The sequence below is a fragment of the Cladophialophora psammophila genome (assembly GCF_000585535.1).
Source record: "Cladophialophora psammophila CBS 110553 chromosome Unknown aczJe-supercont1.4, whole genome shotgun sequence".
Classification (NCBI taxonomy): Eukaryota; Fungi; Ascomycota; class Eurotiomycetes; order Chaetothyriales; family Herpotrichiellaceae; genus Cladophialophora; species Cladophialophora psammophila.
In genome coordinates, this window is record NW_006912925.1 from 1,278,991 (window position 1) to 1,299,331 (window position 20,341).

A 20,341-nucleotide genomic window follows, 5' to 3' on the forward strand; every position below is an offset into this window, starting at 1 on the left:
GTCCTCTGAATGGCATGAAGTGCCAGTACCAAGGTCTACCTCCGAGAATGGGACGGTAAGCAGCCCAGATGTTGTCCAACTCCGCGGTTGCCAATCCGGCGGCATTCTGGGATTCTCGCCTCACTCCCCTCGGATTTCGAACATGTCGTCCTGGGCGAGTATATGATGGGCTTTGTAAATTATTTACGTAGGGGTGGCCAGGGAGGTAAATAGGCTCGAGCTAGAATGGTTAGACCAGGGCTTGGCCGAGCCTGCGTGCTCTGCGGTGTTGTCTGAGGGATCAGCAGGAGTCCTGGGTTGAAGCACAACATCAAGTGAGCAGACATGTGGACAGGCCGTATATCTGAGAATATCGATATGGGGTTGTGAGGGTTGACGGCAACCGCTTTCGAACGGTTGAAGCAATCTAGGAAGCCAGCCCTCTCGATCCGTCTCGAACTGACCGGCTCCCGTGGGCATGACTATGTATTTAACGCAAACTTCCAGCCCTGAAGACCTAATGACTTGGTGGAAGTTCATCTTTCAGCACATCCCATCTATCAGTTTCGCCTCTTTCCTTGGTTGCCAGTCGATACCGAGTACAGCGTGAGCAGATCAGGGGCATTCACACCAGACGCGCAGCCAGCAAGACCAGGATGCCACAGATCGATCTAGACAGGGGAGACTGAACCTGTCTTTGCTGATATGTATTGTCCATGCTTTGTCTGGACTCCTCTCCATCACTTTGTCACGGCCCACTCCCCAAGATGTTTCCGCCATCACTGTGCCCGACCGTGCTCTCTCTTTTTCTTGTAGTAACTAGGTCCACTACCTCCATTCCCAATATCTTGTCATCTATTATCTGAACAAAGGTCACCATAGCGGTTGGACTGTACACCGTTCTTGATCCAATGGCAGCTCCATTTGCAGGCGACGAGGTGCAGTCGATTATTCAGGACCAGACAGAGGTTTGGGAAGGTCTCGATTTCCTGAAACGCGTGAGCAAGAATCATGTTAGACGACGGAAGGTCAAAAACAGCAGACGAATCGGCAAGTGACACGGACTCGGGGAGACCAAATGGAAACATAATCCGCTCGCTCGCTCGCTCGCGGCAGCCTGTTGAAGACAAGCGTCATCGTCGAGAACTGCCCAGTTTGGCACATTGCCCATTCTGGCCGAATGACTTATCCACCGTCTTCTTTTCCACAGTAACACGGCCATTCCGCCAATGGGCAAAGAGCCTTTTCGGGGTTGGGAAGAATGGATAAAAGGCGTCTGTGACTCGCTGTCGGATATTGACGGGAGTGATGACTACCGCTTCCTTTGCGGGGATCCTCAGCATGCATGGTCACTTGGAGGAGGCTAGGCCCAAGCTAAGCCCGTAGGCTGAGGCGGGAGGCGAGGCGAGGACATGTCCAGTGAGTGCAATGTTGATTGACAAGATTGAATATTTCAGGCATTGGGGAGGTGTCGATTTTCTCCATCAGCAAGGGACGATGGGATGTGGATCCTGACAGTGAGAGAAACGGCGATGCAAAATTCAAAGTTGAACGAGCAGCAGAGATGAGGACGTGATTGACAATGACGCGGCTCTGGGCCTCGCAGGGGAGAATGAAGAATGATGGTCATGGTACCCAGTATGATATCAACAGGGTCTTGACTCTACGACGTCATACACTCGACACACTCGACACAACTCGACATGACCAACACGCAACACGCAACACGCAGCACGCAGCACGCAGCACGATCGCCTCTTTCGCTCCGTTGCTCCTCTTTGGTCTTACGCATCGACATGACCTCCACCTTGATGTCCTATCAAAGTCGTTCCAATACCCTCCGTTCAAGGTCGCTCTGTCGATCGGGTACCTCCTCTTGCTCCTCATGACTAGTATTCTCCCCTTGCCGCGTTCTCATTTCTCCCTTGACCGTCTCGTTCCAGGTATATAAGTGAAGACTCCCTACCTTCATGGAAACAGTCCGGAAGATCGCCCAGGCTCCTCTCAACACCATCAAAATCCTCCATCATGGCACCAAACGATACTTCCTTCGCGGCCCATGTCGCCAATCAGTTCAACTCTTATGAGACGGATCGCCAGATGGACTCCAAGCAGACCATCTACGCCACCAGGTCAGTGAAACGAGTCTGTCCTTTCCTTTGGCCATTTGACCACTTGATTAACTTCTTCGCAGCAATGGCGTACCAATGCCTCATCCCTACGAAGCTCAACGAGCAGGCGAGAGTGGCCCTCTCCTCCTCCAAGACTTCCACCTGATCGACCTCATCTCTCACTTTGACCGAGAGCGTATCCCGGAACGAGTTGTGCATGCAAAGGGAAGCGGTGCCCACGGTTTCTTCGAATGTACCAACCCTGCAGATGACCTGACTTGCCTCGATATCTGGAGCGCGAAAGGCAAGAGATGCCCCGTCACAGTTCGATTCTCTACAGTCGGCGGCGAGGCTGGTTCTCATGACTGTGCCCGAGACCCTAGAGGCTTCGCTGTCAAATTTAGGACCGAGGAGGGCAACTGGGATTTAGTCGCCAACAACACCCCCGTCTTCTTCTTGAGGGACCCGGCCAAATTTCCACACTTCATACATACGCAAAAGAGAGATCCTTCGACACACTTGACTCATGCCGACGACTCGACCATGTTCTGGGACTACTTGTCACAGAACCCAGAGTCCATCCATCAAGTCATGATTCTCATGGGTGATCGGGGCATTCCCGACGGATTTCGATTCATGCATGGCTACTCCGGCCATAGCCTGAAGCTCGTCAAAAAGAACGGTGACTGGGTCTACTGCCAGATTCATATGAAGTCCATGCAGGGCACCAAGTTCCTAACCCAGGAAGAATCCGCCACCAAATCTCCCGACCACTCCCAGAAGGACCTCTACGAAGCCATCCAGCGTGGTGACTACCCTAAGTGGTCAGTCGAGATCCAAACCATGACACCCAAGCAAGCCGAGGAGGTCTGGGCCAAGCAAGGCATCAACGTCTTTGACTTGACCCACGTATGGCCTCAAAAGCAATTTCCCTTGCGCAAAGTCGGTGAATTCACCCTGAATGAGAACGCCGTCAACTATTTTGCCGAAGTCGAGCAAGCCGCATTCAGCCCCTCCCACATGCCTGCCGGTATCGAACCGTCAGCCGACCCAGTCTTGCAATCCCGTCTCTTCTCCTACCCCGACACCCATCGTCACCGCGTGGGTGCAAACTACCAACAACTCCCCGTCAATGCCGCCCGCACGGCCTTCAAGTACGGCAATTTCCAACGCGATGGCCCCATGGCATTTTACAACCAAGGAGGCCGGGCCAACTATCTCTCTTCCATCGACCCTATTCAATTCCGCCAAAGAACCATTGATTACGACAAGACGCATGGTCATTTCCAAGGTCATGCCATCACCTTCCTCTCCCAGATCCGACCAGAAGACTTCAATGCCCCACGTGCCTTGTGGGAGAAAGTCTGGGATGAACCTGCACGCCAACGATTCATCAAAAATGTCACTGGTAAGATGGAAGTCTGCCGGGACAAGGAGGTCTTGAAGCGGCAAATTACCATCTTCCGTGAAGTTAGCGATGATATCGCTCAGCGGTTGGAAAAGGCGACAGGAATCAAGGGTTATGATGGTATTAAGAATATGAAATTTAATGGAACTCATAACGGCATGAGTTTGGATCCAGGAATTAAGCAGGCCAACGGCGTCAAAGTCACCACGTTTGGGAATGACAATAACGGAGTCCCGACCCAGGGTTCACACGACAGCATCCCGAATGTTGCATAGAAAAACAGGATTTTGACTAATAGGGGTTTCAATGTAGGGGATGGATGGCACAGTGGGCCTGAAGTGGTCGTGGCGATAGGCGTCACGACAAGATCACATCTTCCCTCACTCAATTCAAAGATCAAACAATAGGATACTAGACATTGAACACTAAACATTCGTCGCTGAAATGTGTTCCTTCCTCTTGTGAGTCGAGACTCAATAGAGGCTGACTAGAAGGTTAAGATTGAGACAAATCATACTCAGCCGAAGCCCCACGATCTTAGGTGCAACCGCACAGGTTGATTCCATCAGACGTGACTTGACGCCTAGTTCAAACAGAAAACAAAGGGTACACCGTCTCGACCACCTCAGCCTTGGTCACCGACGTTAGGCAATTTAAATGTGTTTGAAGCCACGCGAGAAAAAAAAAAAAAGGGAATGGATTCATCATCGGTCATACGTCGATATAAAGCGGTCGGAAATATACTGGACCCCTTCGGCGCGGTAGTAATCCGGCTCCACGTACAGCAGGTCCGTGGCGTTTGCGTCGAAGACGATGTTTTGAGGCTTGTCCAGCGTGTACACGGGCCACTGGACCGATGTAGCTGTTCGTTTTGCCGGGACCGCACGGTTAGCACACGGGTTCTAGTTATATCCCAGCAAGCAAGCATTAAAATGACATCAGGAGGAGGAGGAGGAGGAGGAGGAGGAGGAGGAGGAGGAGGAAGGGCTAAACAAACCGTTGTTCGTGTTGGGATCCCCGTCCACAATGAAGCTGATCCACATCCGACTCATGATGGTCGCCAACCGATCGTAGCTTGCCGGCTTGTTCTCAAATGGATCTTCAGCCACGGAATTGTGGTAACCCACGCCCTTGGTGTTGTGGAACACGAAGGCGACTTCTTGGAAATGCGTCGCGCCGATCGCGGGTGGTTGCCCGTTTACCAGCACGTTGAAGTGGTAGCTCCAACTGCTGACATTGTTGGTCGCATAGACTTGCGAAATCAGGCGGCGCGGTGCATGCTGACGTAGATCGCCAATGTATGCGGACTCACACTTCCACTGAGACCCCAGCGAGGCGTTGGAGGGAGGCGGACGGCCTGATAACGTGGCGGGAATGCCAATGGCCGGGATGTCCGGATACAAGGCTGCGATGGTCGCCGCAGTCGCATTGTCTGGCCCAGCTTTCATCACGTCGGCGAGAAACTCCTCTGTCGTGTTGATGCCTTTTGTCGCGAAACTAGTGCCTTCGTCAAAGTTCCGTCCGTGCAGGAGGGGCACTTTGATGAATTTGCCGTCAAGCAGTTGACGAGTTCCCGTGGCGATGACCATGTCGTTATCGACCACAGCGCCCCAGTAGGGAACTTGTGCCGTCACGCTGCTGTTGAGTACGGCGTTGAGGGATTCAATAGGGACTTTGCGCAAGCATGCCAAGGTGTCGGAAGCCGTGCTGCAGTTTGTAGCCTGTGTGATGTTGTTGTAGTATTTGTCCCAAGTTGTTGCGTTGATATAGCGAGTAGAACTTATAGGTCCGCCGCTTTCCTCGATCGCAGCGCGAAAGAGTTTGTCATCTCTCCCTCCATGGGCGAGCAGCTGCACGCCAACGCTCGATGCGCCGGCGCTTTCGCCCCAACTGTCGCATCAGTTAGCCTACATCGATATTGACGAAGGCGTGCTGATTTGTGTCAATATGAACAACTATCCAAAAAGAAAAAAAATCTAGGACAAACTTGCATGGTCACTTTGGTAGGGTCCCGCCAAACGCAGCGATGTTTTCTTGAATCCATTGTAGCGCGAGTCGTTGGTCACGGTAACCCATATTAGTAACACCGGCTTTGAGGGCTGCAGTGCTGAACAAATATCCGAATGCGTGGAGGCGGTAGTTGAGACTGACTCCGATAAAGGGTTTGCCCAACTCGACTGATTGCTGGACAATGAACGACAGATTATAGCGTGGGTCAAGGCTACTGCCCATGTAGCCTCCACCGCCATAGATCCAGACGCCCACTGGCAGCCCTTCATTCGCCTGGATTCCAGCAGGACGGACCACATTGAGAGTGAGGCAATGCTCGCTCACTGGGTTTCCCAAAACCCAGTCATCCGAGCCGTATCCGTGGCAGGCATAGGAATATTGCGTTGCATTCTTGTTTCCAGTCCACGACGTGTTGAGCGAGACGGGGTTGCGGAAGCGAAGGTCCCCTGTGGGTGGTTGAGCAAACGGCATGCCTAGAAACAGGTCTTGATTGTAGGTTGGATTGTGGAGGCCATAATAGCTTCCATTTCTGACTGTAGCGGTTGGAGATTTGGTTTGGCGAGGAACCAGGGCGGTGTACGATATATCTGGGAAGGCGAGAAGTGCGAAAAGCAGTGTTGAGAACATTTTACGTAGCATTCCTAGCTTCTTCAGTGCAGTCTATGGTCGTCCGGTCAGGGAAGACGAGCACTTACGGCAAGAGGAGGTCTTTTATATAGCCTTCTCCAGTCATGTTTCTCCTTCATCACGTCCTCTGCCATGGGATTTGCTCATCAACGATCGCCAGGAAGTAAGGACAAAATGCCGGTAGCATCACAGGGTACCATTGACCAACGATGATCGTCATGCAAGATGTCTTGAAGTAATGTATATAGGATGCGGGGGAATGCAGATACTAGTACCAGAATGACTTGTCTAACCAAGCTAGGCCTTTTGGCCTCTGCCAGTCAAATCCAAACTGAGGGGAATGCCTTTTGGTAGGTTTTGCAAGAAATCAATGAGCACCAGACAGTGTTATTTGGAGACGGAGCAGGTCCAATTTGAGGCCAGTAAGCGGCGTATGGGGCCGAACGCATTGATGAAGCATCAAGCCGATCAGTATCCGGTGATTGTCTTGGTCCCGCTACATTGCTAAAGGAGGGAGGAATTACATACCTAGCTCGCTAGGCAGGGAGAAGAGTACAGCATCAGTATACCGCGACCGTACCTTGCCGCCGTTCAAAAGTCTCAAAGCCGGAAGAGTTTCCTCCCTGGGGCACGAACGACATTTGCGCCTGCGCCTGCGCCTGCGCCCGCACGGAGACGGATCCGAGAACAACGGGGAAGTCAACAGCAAGTCACTTTGTGCTCAACAACACTTACGAGATGCTCATCGACCTGCGGCATAGAGGGACACAAGATCTATCTCCCTTGTTGAGCTCTAAGTGAACCCACTTGACCTCACGTTGACGCTGTCGTCGCCACGGAACTGGCGGGACGCGGCTTGAGATTTGGTGCATCTCGTCAGGCCAGGCCTGTCATGGGCAGTCCAACGCAAGTGTGACCATGAGAAGCCAGAATCACAACCATGGCTACACCAACTAAATCCCAGAACATTTCCACACCGAAGCCGCAGCTCTCTCCTCCTAACAGACTCATGGCCTCGCCTCGACCTGGCACCTCAGGCAACTCGAGTCGCCCTCTCGCCTACAAATCTCCCGCCGTCAAGACTCCAGCCTCAGGACACGGACATCATGTCAGTGTCTCCTCACAACCCTCTTCCACACCCCTGGCGGCAACTGCTGTTCATGATGACCTGCTAGCTCTCAATTCGCCTGCAACCGCTCTCATCAACTCCCTGGGCGCTACAGGACTCACGCCTTTGGGAAGCGGTGCCGACGGCCTGGGCATTACCACAACTCTGCCAGGTGGTCCCGTTAGACCTGCTCCTCCTCCTATAAACCCCGAGGTAGAACGACTGCACAGGGCGGAACTGGTCGTTGATATGCTCAAGAGTCGCATCGCTGGCCACGGAATCACGCGTGGAGGGGTGGAGAGAATTGCACAGCTACAAGGGTTCACCACTCTATGGGACGACGATAACCTGACAATCGCGGGAAATTGCGTCGATCTCGAGATAAACTTCGAAGCTGGTGGTAGAGACGAGGTTAGGGATGTTAGTCTCAAGCTTAACATATCAGACACAGCGTCCGAAAACGAGGAGCCTCAGTTCCAAGAACAAGGCACCCAGGTTATTAAGGATAATCTGCGAAATCTGGATGTTGTCGACGGAGTAGCGCGATGGAAATCTCTTGATTCTTTTGCTGCCAACTTACAGTACCTGAGCCAACTCGATAGAATCGAGAGCGGAACGCCGTGCTTTACCGCAGTGGGAGACCTATACAATGCGTTCCAGAAGATTTGGAATGCAGAGAAGGAGAAGTTCAGAGGGCGAACTCTTCGGCAACATTTGAGACAGGGCGCTGTTGGCAGACCTGTGATGGATCGAAAGCCCAGATTGGGTCTGGCATTGGACTTTTGGGGCCCTAAGGAGGAACTAGGCCAAACACCTGAAGCGATCGCCAACGATATGGTCGACGATGCCACATGCCTCTACACGGCGCAGATATCTTGCGAGCCTGGGTTACCCTCGACCGCCACCACAAAGCAGTGGGTCTCGGACCGTGTTCTTATCGAGGACCAACACGAAATGCTGGATGTCGGAAACGAGAAATTGAAGCCAGACTGGCGAGACCCTGCCCAGGATTCGTCGAGCTCAGATCCATTGGTCAAGGCGGAATCAGATGAAGCAAGCACGGAGAAGCCGACAGATATGGCCTCAGGCGTCTTGGACATGCACTTCTTATGCACCTTGCAGCCCGAAGTCTACCTCCCTCTCAATATAGCAGCCGGCCTCAACGTGGAGATTGCCATGGTGGACATCAACCAAGAGCAGACCTCGACATATCAAGTGGCGCTGCATAAACACTTCAACATTGCCGCTGTCAATGGTATCAGAAGCGCCCCTCAAGAGAGATGGCTTAGAGTCTTACCGATTGCTGACGATAAAGATCCAACCCGGCTGCGACGGCATTCATATGCCTTGCAATCCTCCCGGCACGCTCCGCCCCTATGGTGTTATCCTGTGAAGCACCTGAAGTTCAACCATCCTAAACAGCTTGCAGCTGTGTTGCCTGTTATTCGACAGTACGCCGTTGTTTGGGGCATTCTGCGAAATCTGGCTGAGCACGAGAGTAACCAACAGGCATGCCCGTCAATGGCGGCCCAATCCACCAGGAAACAGAATTCAGAATCCACCCACCGACCCCTAAAGCGCACGAACAAGAAGACCCCCGGCTCTGACCTCGACGATCTCGTGAGGCCAAATGGTGAGCTGGATCCTGGTGAGCCGTTGCCAATCGACCTGATCCTGGATGTGCTCTCTGATGTTCCGAAGGCAAGGCTTGATGTGTACATCCCGTTGCGCCTGCCGCTTAGAAGAAATCAAAAGCCCCCGTTCATTTTCTTGTCCTTGAATATCTGTCAGGGTGGCGGAATTGAAGTTCGAGACTTGCGCGGAATCCACAAAGATGCCGCGGATAGTGTGGGCTTTCGATCCAAGATCGTGCGGATTTTGGAGGTGACGGAAGATATTGGCTTGATGGTTGAATGGCTTCTAGAGCAAGCTTTTGCGCGCAGGTGACAACTTCCAAAGCTTGCAGACTATGTCGACGACTCGAATATTTCTCATCACCTTTGCAATGTGCAACAATACGGTCTGATTGGACAATCGCCACAGCATTTGTGTCAAACTTCTTCAATACCGAGGGCACACGGTACTACTTGAGCAGATCAAGTCCAGCTACAGAAAACAAGACAGCCTACCAGTGCATCATCAGTGAATCCCTACCTAATAGACTGTGTGGTCCTTAAAGCTTTCTAGCTCAACGGCTGATAACCCGAGCAAGGCTGGTGGACGTTCTACATACATAGCATCGGCGACGGGATTTCCTGTCTGGGAAGTCCGGACACGATGAAACCACGACTTGATGGATCCCTGTAACTTTGAGAATAGCTCTAAAAGTTTTTCTGGGGTCTGCCAAAGTCCCATGGGGACGGTCAATCGGCTACCCACACCGGCCTGATGTGTCTCCTCATCACACGATGGATTGTCCAGCGGCCTGCCCCCCTGATCCAGATTCCAGATGGGACCGGGATACCAACGGCCCAGAGCCCTCTTGTCGGTCACCTTCTCACTACAATCCAACAACTGTTGCATATCAATGGGAGGAGTGCATTCCCTAGCTGGCAGCGCATTCAACTTGGTCTGCTATCAGTATTTCCACAGCAATCAACATACATCCGCCCGCAAGACCGGCAGGCCTTACGATGCAGATCGCCATATCCAGGTTGGAGAATACTTCTGTACGACGTATCTCATTCCGCTGGTTCGCAGGGATCCCATCAACCGGCCAGTTGGCAATGCGACGTGGATTTACCGTTCGTGGGGAATCAATCATACCCCGGTCCGGGACGCCACCGACATCATGAGGATGACCCCTTTGGGTAATCCGAATGGACGCTCTATTCAATCCGGCGATCCATGATGCACTGAACCTGAGGAGCCTTCAAGAGATTTTCTCCGCATCTACTGCAGGTCGGTCTCCATCGATGCAACATTACGAGGCAGAAAATATGGAGCAGCTAGCTAGACCAATTCTCTTTCTTGGCCTATAGCCCGGAGCTCGACGTGTGCATCTTCCACAGTTGCGGTTTTGCTGTTCCGATCCTAGTCTCGTCAGTTCCCCAGAAGAAGTGCAATTAATATATAAAGAGTGCTTTCTACCAGCCTCCTATCCTTGTGTGCTTCTACTAAGATAGATTTCGCTTTTTGCTCGCAAAATAATCTACCATGAAGTTGTTTGGACAGCGCTACTTGGGCTTTCGCGGCCTCAAGCTCAACATTGCAATTGGAATTATTGCAGGCATTGATTTTCTGTGAGTACGCACCGATTCCAGCATTTCGCGGTCGAAACTGACGATCTTGGAGGCTGTTTGGCTATGATCAAGGCGTTATGGGAGGGCTCCTGACCCTCCCGGCCTTTACCTCTGTCTTCCCAGAGATCGATACAACAAAGGAAGGCCTGCAAGGCCTGACTCAGAGCCAAGCCAACCACAAATCTACCATTCAAGGCATCTCCATCGGCTCTTACAACCTTGGCTGTTTTTGCGGGGCTATTGCTTGCATCTGGCTCGGTGACATCCTTGGACGGCGCAAAACGATCTTCCTAGGTTCCTCAATCATGGTTGTCGGCGCTATCCTCCAAGCGACGGCCTTCAGTCTACCGCATTTGATTGTTGGACGAATAATCACCGGGATAGGAAATGGTTTGAATACTTCAACAGTTCCAACATGGCAATCAGAGTGCTCAAAGTCACATCGAAGGGGTCAGCTCGTCATGGTCGAGGGTGCCTTAATCACAGGCGGGGTAACTGGAAATCATCATCCAGGTTTTGAATCTGCTGTTTTATACTGACATTTCGCAGATTTGCATCAGCTATTGGATCGACTTCGGGGCTTCCTTCATCCAAAATCAAGCGTCGTGGCGTTTCCCCATCGCCTTCCAGATTGTCTTCGCGCTAATCATCCTCTGTTTCATCCTTGAGTTACCCGAATCTCCAAGGTACCCTGAATACTTCCCTTTTTTTTGTGCTTCGTAGCTAAGACTCTACAGATGGCTCATCTTGAAAGGCAGAGAGGAAGAGGCGGTACAAGTCCTCGCTGCCCTTTCCGACAGATCGACCCAAGACAAATTTATTCTTTCCGAATTCGCAGCAATCAAGGACACAGTGCTTGAGCAAGAGAAGGCAACGTTCCGTGATCTGTTCACCATGGACGAAAACCGTCATCTCCACCGCGTTGCTCTCGCTTATATCAACCAAGTAATGCAACAAGTGTCGGGAATTAACTTGATCACATACTACGCTGCTACCATCTATCAGAACGAGATCGGTCTTTCGCCTTTTATTTCCCGCATTCTGGCGGCTTGCAATGGCACTGAGTACTTCCTAGCATCGTGGATCGCGGTCTTCATAATCGAGAAAGTTGGACGTCGAAAGCTCATGCTGTTCGGCGCCGTGGGTCAGTCGGCCTCAATGATCGTCCTCGCGGTTATGACCAAGATTGGAGGCCAGGGCCCGGGGATAGTCGCAGCCATGTTCTTATTCATCTTCAACACTTTCTTTGCTGTGGGTTCCCTTTGCCCTCCGAACAGCCCATGCGCTTTCCGAACTCCACTTGATCTTTTTCCCTCTTAATATAAATATAAGCTAACCTCAAAGCAATAGGTCGGTTGGCTTGGAATGACCTGGCTTTATCCTTCAGAAATTGTGCCATTGCGCATCCGCGCGCCTTCGTCAGCGACTTCTACGTCCGCTAACTGGATTTTCAACTTTCTCGTGGTGATGATCACCCCGGTTAGCTTCAGCTCGGTATGTGTCCCGATCCCTTCCAAATGGTGTTATTGCGGTTAGACGAGATATTGTCACTGGGACTCTTATCATTGTGCCCAGGCTAACGGAAGAATCTTCAGATCAAGTGGAAAACGTATCTGGTCTTTGCGGTCATGTAAGTACAATAAGGGAAATGATTACTTGGTGTCAAAACTAACTAAAAGTTCCAGTAATGCGGCTATGGTACCAGTCGTGTACGTCTTCTATCCCGAAACTGCCTACCGCTCCCTTGAGGAAATGGACACGATATTCCATAAGACAAAGAACATCTTCACGGTTGTATGGACTGCCAAGCATGAACCTCACCGCTATGGAAAGCATGGCGAAGTCTTGATCGACTACGAGGAGACGGGTGAACACCGACGACGACTGAGCAGTGCAGCACGCCGAGGCAGCGCCATCAGCACTCGGAGTCAGACTGAATATGTCTCGGAGAAAGGAACTCACCATGAACACGAGTAAGGGGTCAGGCACCCTGGTGCGAGTCCGAGACGTTGCGCCTAGATTGATGGGTGGATCATTTGCCGAAATAGGGGACCAGCCTTATTGAGAAATGGCAAATGCATAGACAGGCATTGAGGAGTGCACAGCGGCTTGTGCTGTCATCGATACTTTGTTCGGCGGAGAAAGAAGCACTCTGCTTTCATATGCCTGTTTATTGTTGGTTTTGAGACTAGGGAAAAAGAGTGCGCCAGGGTCCCTCAGTATTTGCCGAGTGAGCCTACGCATGGTCGGAAACAAATGGTGCATTCTTCCCAACTTGGATCACAGTTTATGCCCATCAAGACATTGACAAAGCGACAAGAACATAACTCTTTTGAATGAACACGTTCAAAATTGGCACCGAATGGACTTTCCATTGAAAAGCAGGAGAGGCAAGTCTTCGTAGCGCCAGGGGTGCCATTCACCCGAATAGGAAAGTTCCTAGAGTCTTCATGCAGCCTTGATGCCATAATCTACCATTTCCTTAGAGGGACAAGATCATGGGACGAATCCGAGGCTGACGATGGGGCCCAGTCGCGGGGTTTGGATATACCCAAATATACCTCAAGACCGCTCCGGAGCTCGGTTCGTGCCCGCAACCCCCGCAGATAGTTGGCATTTACCAATGTGTCAGCATCATCACCATACGAAGACGTCCCTGCAGACTCAGGCTATTAGTGATCAATGGCTGGACGTCGTTCCCGGCGCGTATAACTGAACCCAAGAACATTTCTTGCCTCTTTAGACCAGCCACAGCATCAAGCCAGTCAGGTTTGTCATTCCAGTTCTTCGTCGCGAGGCACTTTTGAAGTTGAACCGAACCGTCTTTGTGCGTCTTGCAAGCCTGCGCCAACAAACAGATATATATATCTCCGACTCCTCTTCTTTGAGATCCACTAGCGAGCGTCTTAATTATAACAGAGCTGGCGTGTCGATCCATCATACGTGTACAACTGGCCCACAACCATCTTTCGCCAAAGTCATTTAGCAGTCCAAGAAGAACAATGTCCGAGTGAGAGAAACACGATTCGAGGCCTGCTTGAAATCCACTAATATGTATATTCGCAGTCTTGCAGCACTCGGTGCCAAACTTTTCAGTCCCAACCCGGAATCTCGACCGAAAATTGTCGGGACTGAGAAGCGTGTCCGGGGAGTCCTCAATGGCAAATACATCTTCGATACCACTGCCGCGAAACTAGTGTGGGAGAACGGATACTACCCTATGTACTGGATCCCGAAGTCCGACTTCCTTGACGCCGTCAAATTCACGGAGGACAAACCCATTTCTGGCATAAACTCTTCAACCTCGACCTTGAGCGTCGGCAATAAATCCGTCCCTTCGCTTGTTGTTCCCGACTCATTCAACTCTGAACTGGTTGGCTATGTGAAAATTGACTTCAAAGCCCTTGATGCTTGGTATGAAGAGCAGGCACAGGTCGTCTATCACCCTAAAGATCCGTACCACAGAGTTGATATCCTCCCTTCGGGACGACAAGTGCGTGTCGAGATAGATGGCGTCCGTCTCGCCGACACCGGCTCCGAAGGCGGTGTCATGTCCCTCTGGGAAACCAATTTCCCTGCTCGCTGGTATCTACCTCGCACAGCAATCACCTGGGAATATCTCACCCCGAGTGATACGCATACGGGATGTCCGTACAAAGGAGAGGCCAGCTATTACAATGCCGTGATCAACGGCAAGGAAATTAAGGACGTGGCTTGGTGGTATAAGAACCCGACGCAGGAAAGTGCTGGCATCATTGGCATGTTGTGTTTTTATCCGAATAAAGTCGATACCTGGGTCGATGGGAAGGAAATTGCGAAAATCGGAATGCCGATGAAGAAGTAGGAGAACCCGAAGGAGACGGTCAAAAGCTGCAATTTTTACACCGGACTGTGAAATACGGCATGGCTGAATGTCAGGAATTATCGCCTTGAAATAGCTGTAATGGGGATCAATCTCACTTTATCGAACGTCGACTAGCCTGTAGTAGCAGAGAGACCAACGTTTCTGATTCCCAATAGACGAGGCTGAGAACCTCCAGTGCAAGGCTGAGCATTATGTCAGCCGACCCTCAACTCACGACGTCATTGAAGGGACTCCGGAGAGCTCCAAGACTCTGCGAGGATTCCGGAATAGTTTTAACATCTCTCAGGATAAATGTGATCAACATCAGCACCCACTCCTTCGTCCTGCAGAGGACTTCCGAGGACGACATGAACATAACTACGGGAAGACGGGTGCTATGGCAAACACCACGACTCTTTGTCCCCCTCCGGACTGTGTCGACGTTAAGCAACAACCCTCACATCGTACGGTCTACACACATCCCACCGAAGCCCGACCTCCATAATCCCACTGACTTTTGGAGTAGTACGTTTTCAAAGATCCTAAAGACCCCTCCTCGCACATCCTCTCCCTCCTTCCCACCGATCCTCCTACACCTTCGCTAGCGATTGGTACCGCGTCACAACTCCCGCCCACCCCTCGGTCCTTTACCGAAAACCCCAAATTCCTCCCTATCCTTCACTCTGTCATTAGTGAGAATGCCTCCTCCGACCCTGAGGTCCAATCCCAAGCGGCGGTAATGATATCTTCGTCCGGCTCCTCATTCTTCCAGACCGTCCGTCGCCAACAGACGGGCTCTTCAGGCGCCAGCGACCAGGGCGGCCACGGCAGCGCTGGCCGTGGAGGTTGGATCCACGTCTCTGACCAACGGCACATACCGGACTTCGGGCGCATTGCGGAGCCAGAGGATATCTTCGGGAGCGTGGAAGTCGATGGGCGCGGAAAATTTGTCGATGGCCATGGGGGGTATCAGCCAAGTGGGACATATCGTGTATGCACGAATGACGGGATTCTGGGCTTAACAGACTTCATGAGGCGGAAGTTGGTCGAGAGGTTGAAGGTACAGGAAACGGCGGAGAGAAACAAGCAGTCATGAACTTTGGCACGACTCTGCTCAATAGAAGAGCAAATTCTGAACGTGGGTCCATCTTCCAGCACAGGATACCATGCATGGATTGAGATATTACATGGGCGGATCACGGTCTTGTACTTTTGAGTGGTAAAGTAATTTTTGCTATGGGTGGTTGGCAGTGAAGCAACACGAGGCTGCAATACAGCCTTGTCTCTCAGCAAATTCAGCATGTCGTCAGCTCGGCAAGGCCGATCTAACTGGATGGATATCAAGCTTCAGCAGCAGACTACTACAGCACAGAAACCCGTCACTACCACTGTGTTGACTTATTGGCTCAGATGACGGGGCCGAATTCAAGCGCAAACTGCTTCTGTGGAACGACTTTTCGGAATCCAGCTGGGTCAAGGATGATTTACCATCCCGGCCGATTGCAGTCGCCCTAGCAATCTCTTTAGGATGCTGTCCACATCCACCTCAAGGTCATTGGGTCAATGATTGCTGATATCTGGTCCGCCTTATCACAAAGAGAGATCTTTCCAGTGGTCGATAAGTCAACCCCTTCGTTCCATGTGTCATGAGTCCAGCAACAATATGAAGCTGTCACCCTTTCGGTGGTTGCCGCTGGCTACACTCGATGCAGCTTCAGGCCAACTCTTCGATCCTCTCTGGCATGATCCGTGGCAGGACGAGACTCTACCAATAATAATACATGCATAGCGCCCCCATCAACATCCCTGGCTGCGGGCAGGTGAGCGGTGTCTTTGGCATTTTGCGATCGTGGGCGTCGCATGGTATCTTGTCAATGTGCTCTGGACAGCAGAACGTCCCCGCCAGATCTCCCAAGATTTTTGCCTCCTCCCCTCTGTATCCTGTCGGACAACACGTGGCGCCTTGAGCTGAGAGCGGAGTGATGACGGTCCATTCGTACCCCTGTTCGCAAGTGCCGTTCATCTTTGCTCCGCGAGGTATGATCATGCCACCATCTACTTTGGGTTCGGATTCGCTGCTGACATCGGTCAAAAGTTCAGCGCTCGCAAGTTGGGAAGAGAAGAGGAGCAGGAGGAAGGTGGCGGTGATGTATGAGCATGCAAGGAGATAAAAGCCATTGAGTATCATGTTGGATCGCCAATCGTGACGTTCTGGGGATCAGATGTTGTGCTCCAAGCCGGCGGCACAGAAGAGGAAGAATGTCGTTGGTAGAATCTCTGATTCCTGGCAGACAAAGGTTCGCCTTGCTCAAGTAGTCACGAAGCGGAATTTCTCCAAGTGATTCTGATGGAGCGGTGAAGTATAGTGTATTCACCCTGCATCTGTTAAAAGACTTTCGCCGAAACATCCCTATGCCACGTGGAAAAGAGCAGGATGTCTTTTTTTATGAAAAGAAATCCTTGACTGACGAATAAATTTGAAAGAGCAAGGAAATGGACGCGAAACAATTCCCTCCTGGACTCGAGAAGATGTCCATGTCCAACCAGCCAACTGCCTTTGTTGTCCCTTCCCTAACCTCTGGGGAAAAAGCACTGTAACAAGAAGTCGTGCTCGTTCGATGAGGGAGGGAGGTGTGAACGTCTCCTTAATTCGGCAGGCGCAGCCAGGGCACTTGGTCCGGCGTGTACTTGTAGGCCCTGAAGACCGCGTTGGCGGGATAGTCGAAGCCGATCTCCTCCAGCCCGGGCGCGTTCAGCTGCTTGTAGTCCGCAAAATGCGGGTTGATGTACTCGAAGCAGATGCTGCCGTCGGGCGTCACTTCGAACATGCGGCCAAACACCGCCTCGGTGATGAGCGTGTTGCCGTTCCGCAGGCGCTGCGCGCCGCCCATAAAAGGGGTGAAGAAGGCGCCCGGAAAGGACCGGTCGCGGTACTCCCACACGATCTCCTTCGTCGCCCGGTCGACCTGGATCACGCGGGAATAGGCCGAGCTCTCTTGGTGACGGAAGGTGCCGTTGTCGAAGATCAGGATGCTGCCGTCTTCTTCGAGTTCGCTTGCACAGTGCTGTTGGGCCACTACCGTGCTGTCGAGGTGCCAGACGACGTCGCCGGTTTCACGAGAGATGATGACGACTGCCGACACGCTTCGGAGGGATGCGAGGATGTTGCCGTCTCTGAGCAGGTGCACGCTGTTGATAAGTGGCCAATGTTCTCGCGCGTAGTGCGGTTGGAGAGGGAACTTTGCAGGGTCAAGGTGTTCGATGGCGCGCCAGTGGAATAGAACTTTGCCGTCATCGGTAGGATCCACGAGCTTGATACAGTCTGCGTAGACGTTCCCGTCTGGCGCTTCGGAGGAAGGAATGCCGCCAGGCACTGTCCCGGCTTGTTCTGAGGTGAGAGCCTCCAGTGTCGTATAAAGGATCTGGCCATTGTCGAGGTGGTGCTGGTCGTGATGTGCCAGCGGATCCCGATATTCAGACACGACCTTGCCATCGGGATCGACCTGCATCATTACTCCGCCGCGGTACTTCTGCCACATGGGAAATAAATTTGGCCCATCAGGGTGAACGCCGTTGTAAGCTAGGTTTCCGTTGGGGAGGATGCGAGCATGACGCCCAGGTCGGTAAGGGATGTTCCAGCGGTGTACCTCCATTCCATCATTCGCAATCAACCGAACGGTGCCCGGGCTGGTGAGGTGGGCATAGAGAAGATAACCTGGGCATACCAAGTCAGGGTCGAGGCCACGAAGACCGACTCCACGACGTGCGAGTGTACTTTGCTCCATCGCTCAGTGTCTGGTGGATGGTGGAGATTAACAGATGTTGTATTGGAACTGTGATATGAGTGAACTGAAAGCGCGAACATTGTTGGACTTCGTAGGAAAATATATACCACCCGTGCTCCGAGGTAGTAGCTGTAGACCTTTCTGGCATCACGGCGGATTCCGCCATTCATAATAGACCTTGGTGTATGCATTCTGTATGTTGCACCACGTCTCTGGGACTGTCTGATTGTTGCGAACTTTGTGGACCAATAGGCTGACAGATGGACCTAAGGCGATCCCGCAGGCAGATCCGGCACGCCCAGCTCCACACGGCATGCTGAGGGCGTAACAGCATCGCGATATCTGGGCCTGCGGGATTGCCGTCTTGGATAAGGGTAGTCTTATCAACACATGCGGGGGGAGAGACTCGTGAACAAGTGAGGCTTGAGAAGGTTGGAGAAGATGATGCATAAAAGAAAGCTCGAATCCGGTCAAAATGTGACAACGGATCGCAGCAGGATTATTGGCATTCCCTTCAAGCCAGAATCTACCGAAAGCGCATCATCATGGAGAAGTACCCCGACGATAAGCCCTCTCTGGTGAAGAACCAGGCTCATGACGTGGTTGATGACCCCATGGAGGGAAAAGCTCTACCAGTCAGGGCTTTTTCCAAGCCATGGCTGAGAGACATCCTTCTCACCGTCGAGACGAGCGGCATTAGGCGGGTGACAGAGGACCAACGACGTCAGAACACCAGCAAGGTGTGGAATGCTTGCACTTTCTGGTAAGCTGGTCCCTTGCAAGCGAAGACCAGCTGGCTAATCTTCCCAGGATGAGCGCCAACATGGCTGTAGCAACCCTCAATGTCGGATCTTTGGGCGGCAGCCTTGGCTTGTCGTTCTGGGATTGTTTTGCTATTATCGTAGTGGTCAATGTCTTCAGCTGCATGATTCCAGCATGGACGGCAGGATTTGGATTGACGGGATTGCGAATGACGTCCTTTTCGTAAGGAGTCCACTTGACACTCTTAATATTGCATCGTTGACGATCGCAGTCGTTACTCCTTCGGCTACTGGGGCAATCTTCTTGTTGTCGTCTTTTCGATGGTCTCGACAACGGGCTGGAATGCCGTGAACTCCATCTCTGGGGCATCCGTTCTGACTGCGCTCTCTGACGGGAAATGCCCGACGTGGCTCGGAGTTGTCATTATCTGTACCACTGTCTGGGTCATCTGCGCCCTTGGTATTCATTGGATCCATCATCTCGACGCTTTCCTCTGGATTCCCCCGTTCGTGGTTTGGTGTTTCACTGCCGGTTTCGGTTCTTCACACTTCTCTGGAGATGCTATCAAGACTCCGTCCGGGGCAAATGGGGCAGCAGCGTCACTCTCGTACATTGCGGTCATATTCTCTTTTGCGGTGTCTTGGATCAATTGCGCTGCCGACTATAATGTCAGGATGCCAGTTAACACGTCCAGGGCTCGTATCTTCATTGCAACCTATGTGGGCATCGCCGTCCCCACCATCCTGGTTCAGACCCTAGGCGCCGCGCTATATACTAGCACTGAGATCAATCCACACTGGAAGTTGGCATTCAAGGAGGACGGCATTGGAGGTCCCCTCAAATTGGCATTGGAACCGGCTGGAGGGTTCGGAAAGTTTCTTCTGGTGCTTGCAGGATTAAGTGCCATTCCAGTAAGTCATCTTGGAGACTCTGCTCAGGTTCACAAAGCTGACAATAGGTAGAACAACATCCCGAACAACTATTCCTTCGCCATGCATGCGCAGAACTTTGGCCCATGGGCGGCCCGCATTCCTCGAATATTTCTGGTCACTCTTGGATTTATTGTAGCTGTCATCGTGGGTGCATGCGCTGCTGAATTCTTCAATGATACCCTTCAGACGTTCCTGAGCATCATTGGTTACTGGACAATCATTCATTTGACCGTCGTTGCAGAGGAACATATCATCTTCCGAGCACATCGCTGGAGTCGATATAACTTGGATGCTTGGAACCAGCCCGATCTCCTTCCTTTCGGCTGGGCGGCAATCGGAGCTTTTGGGTTTGGATTCATGGGCGCAGCTTTGGGAATGAAGACAGCTTGGTATACAGCTCCGATCGCGAGGTTGATTGGAAGCAAAGGCGCAAACATTGGCCACGAGCTAACCTTTGCCTTTTCCGCGTTGACTTTCCCAGTGTTCCGGTATCTAGAGAAAAGATACGGTGGTAAATAGTACCAGCTGTTCGT

The 20,341-nt window shown here is 51.9% G+C and overlaps 8 protein-coding genes across 8 annotated transcripts; 6 read left to right on the forward strand and 2 right to left on the reverse strand.

The window, feature by feature from the left end:
- Positions 1-2,007: 2,007 nt before the first annotated feature.
- A1O5_03380 (catalase) lies at positions 2,008-3,773 on the forward strand (the record flags this gene model as incomplete). Its single annotated transcript, XM_007743991.1, has 2 exons — positions 2,008-2,111; positions 2,174-3,773. 2 exons carry the CDS (start codon positions 2,008-2,010, stop codon positions 3,771-3,773), a joined length of 1,704 nt encoding a protein of 567 aa, XP_007742181.1.
- A 429-nt stretch (positions 3,774-4,202) lies between these two features.
- On the reverse strand, positions 4,203-6,135 carry A1O5_03381 (triacylglycerol lipase; the record flags this gene model as incomplete). Its single annotated transcript, XM_007743992.1, has 3 exons — positions 4,203-4,360; positions 4,496-5,388; positions 5,498-6,135. The coding sequence occupies 3 exons, from the start codon at positions 6,133-6,135 to the stop codon at positions 4,203-4,205; spliced, it is 1,689 nt and encodes a 562-aa protein (XP_007742182.1).
- A 940-nt stretch (positions 6,136-7,075) lies between these two features.
- A1O5_03382 (uncharacterized protein) lies at positions 7,076-9,190 on the forward strand (the record flags this gene model as incomplete). The annotated part of the gene is made up of 1 exon (XM_007743993.1): positions 7,076-9,190. One exon carries the CDS (start codon positions 7,076-7,078, stop codon positions 9,188-9,190), a length of 2,115 nt encoding a protein of 704 aa, XP_007742183.1.
- A 1,209-nt stretch (positions 9,191-10,399) lies between these two features.
- On the forward strand, positions 10,400-12,462 carry A1O5_03383 (uncharacterized protein; the record flags this gene model as incomplete). The annotated part of the gene is made up of 7 exons (XM_007743994.1): positions 10,400-10,485; positions 10,538-10,976; positions 11,035-11,171; positions 11,223-11,736; positions 11,836-11,979; positions 12,081-12,115; positions 12,171-12,462. 7 exons carry the CDS (start codon positions 10,400-10,402, stop codon positions 12,460-12,462), a joined length of 1,647 nt encoding a protein of 548 aa, XP_007742184.1.
- A 1,075-nt stretch (positions 12,463-13,537) lies between these two features.
- Positions 13,538-14,329, forward strand: A1O5_03384 (uncharacterized protein; the record flags this gene model as incomplete). Its single annotated transcript, XM_007743995.1, has 1 exon — positions 13,538-14,329. The coding sequence occupies one exon, from the start codon at positions 13,538-13,540 to the stop codon at positions 14,327-14,329; it is 792 nt and encodes a 263-aa protein (XP_007742185.1).
- A 212-nt stretch (positions 14,330-14,541) lies between these two features.
- A1O5_03385 (uncharacterized protein) lies at positions 14,542-15,425 on the forward strand (the record flags this gene model as incomplete). Its single annotated transcript, XM_007743996.1, has 2 exons — positions 14,542-14,793; positions 14,856-15,425. 2 exons carry the CDS (start codon positions 14,542-14,544, stop codon positions 15,423-15,425), a joined length of 822 nt encoding a protein of 273 aa, XP_007742186.1.
- A 1,549-nt stretch (positions 15,426-16,974) lies between these two features.
- On the reverse strand, positions 16,975-18,114 carry A1O5_03386 (uncharacterized protein; the record flags this gene model as incomplete). The annotated part of the gene is made up of 1 exon (XM_007743997.1): positions 16,975-18,114. One exon carries the CDS (start codon positions 18,112-18,114, stop codon positions 16,975-16,977), a length of 1,140 nt encoding a protein of 379 aa, XP_007742187.1.
- Positions 18,115-18,659: 545 nt separating this feature from the next.
- A1O5_03387 (uncharacterized protein) lies at positions 18,660-20,327 on the forward strand (the record flags this gene model as incomplete). The annotated part of the gene is made up of 4 exons (XM_007743998.1): positions 18,660-18,877; positions 18,925-19,098; positions 19,148-19,787; positions 19,839-20,327. 4 exons carry the CDS (start codon positions 18,660-18,662, stop codon positions 20,325-20,327), a joined length of 1,521 nt encoding a protein of 506 aa, XP_007742188.1.
- Between the last annotated feature and the right edge of the window lie 14 nt (positions 20,328-20,341).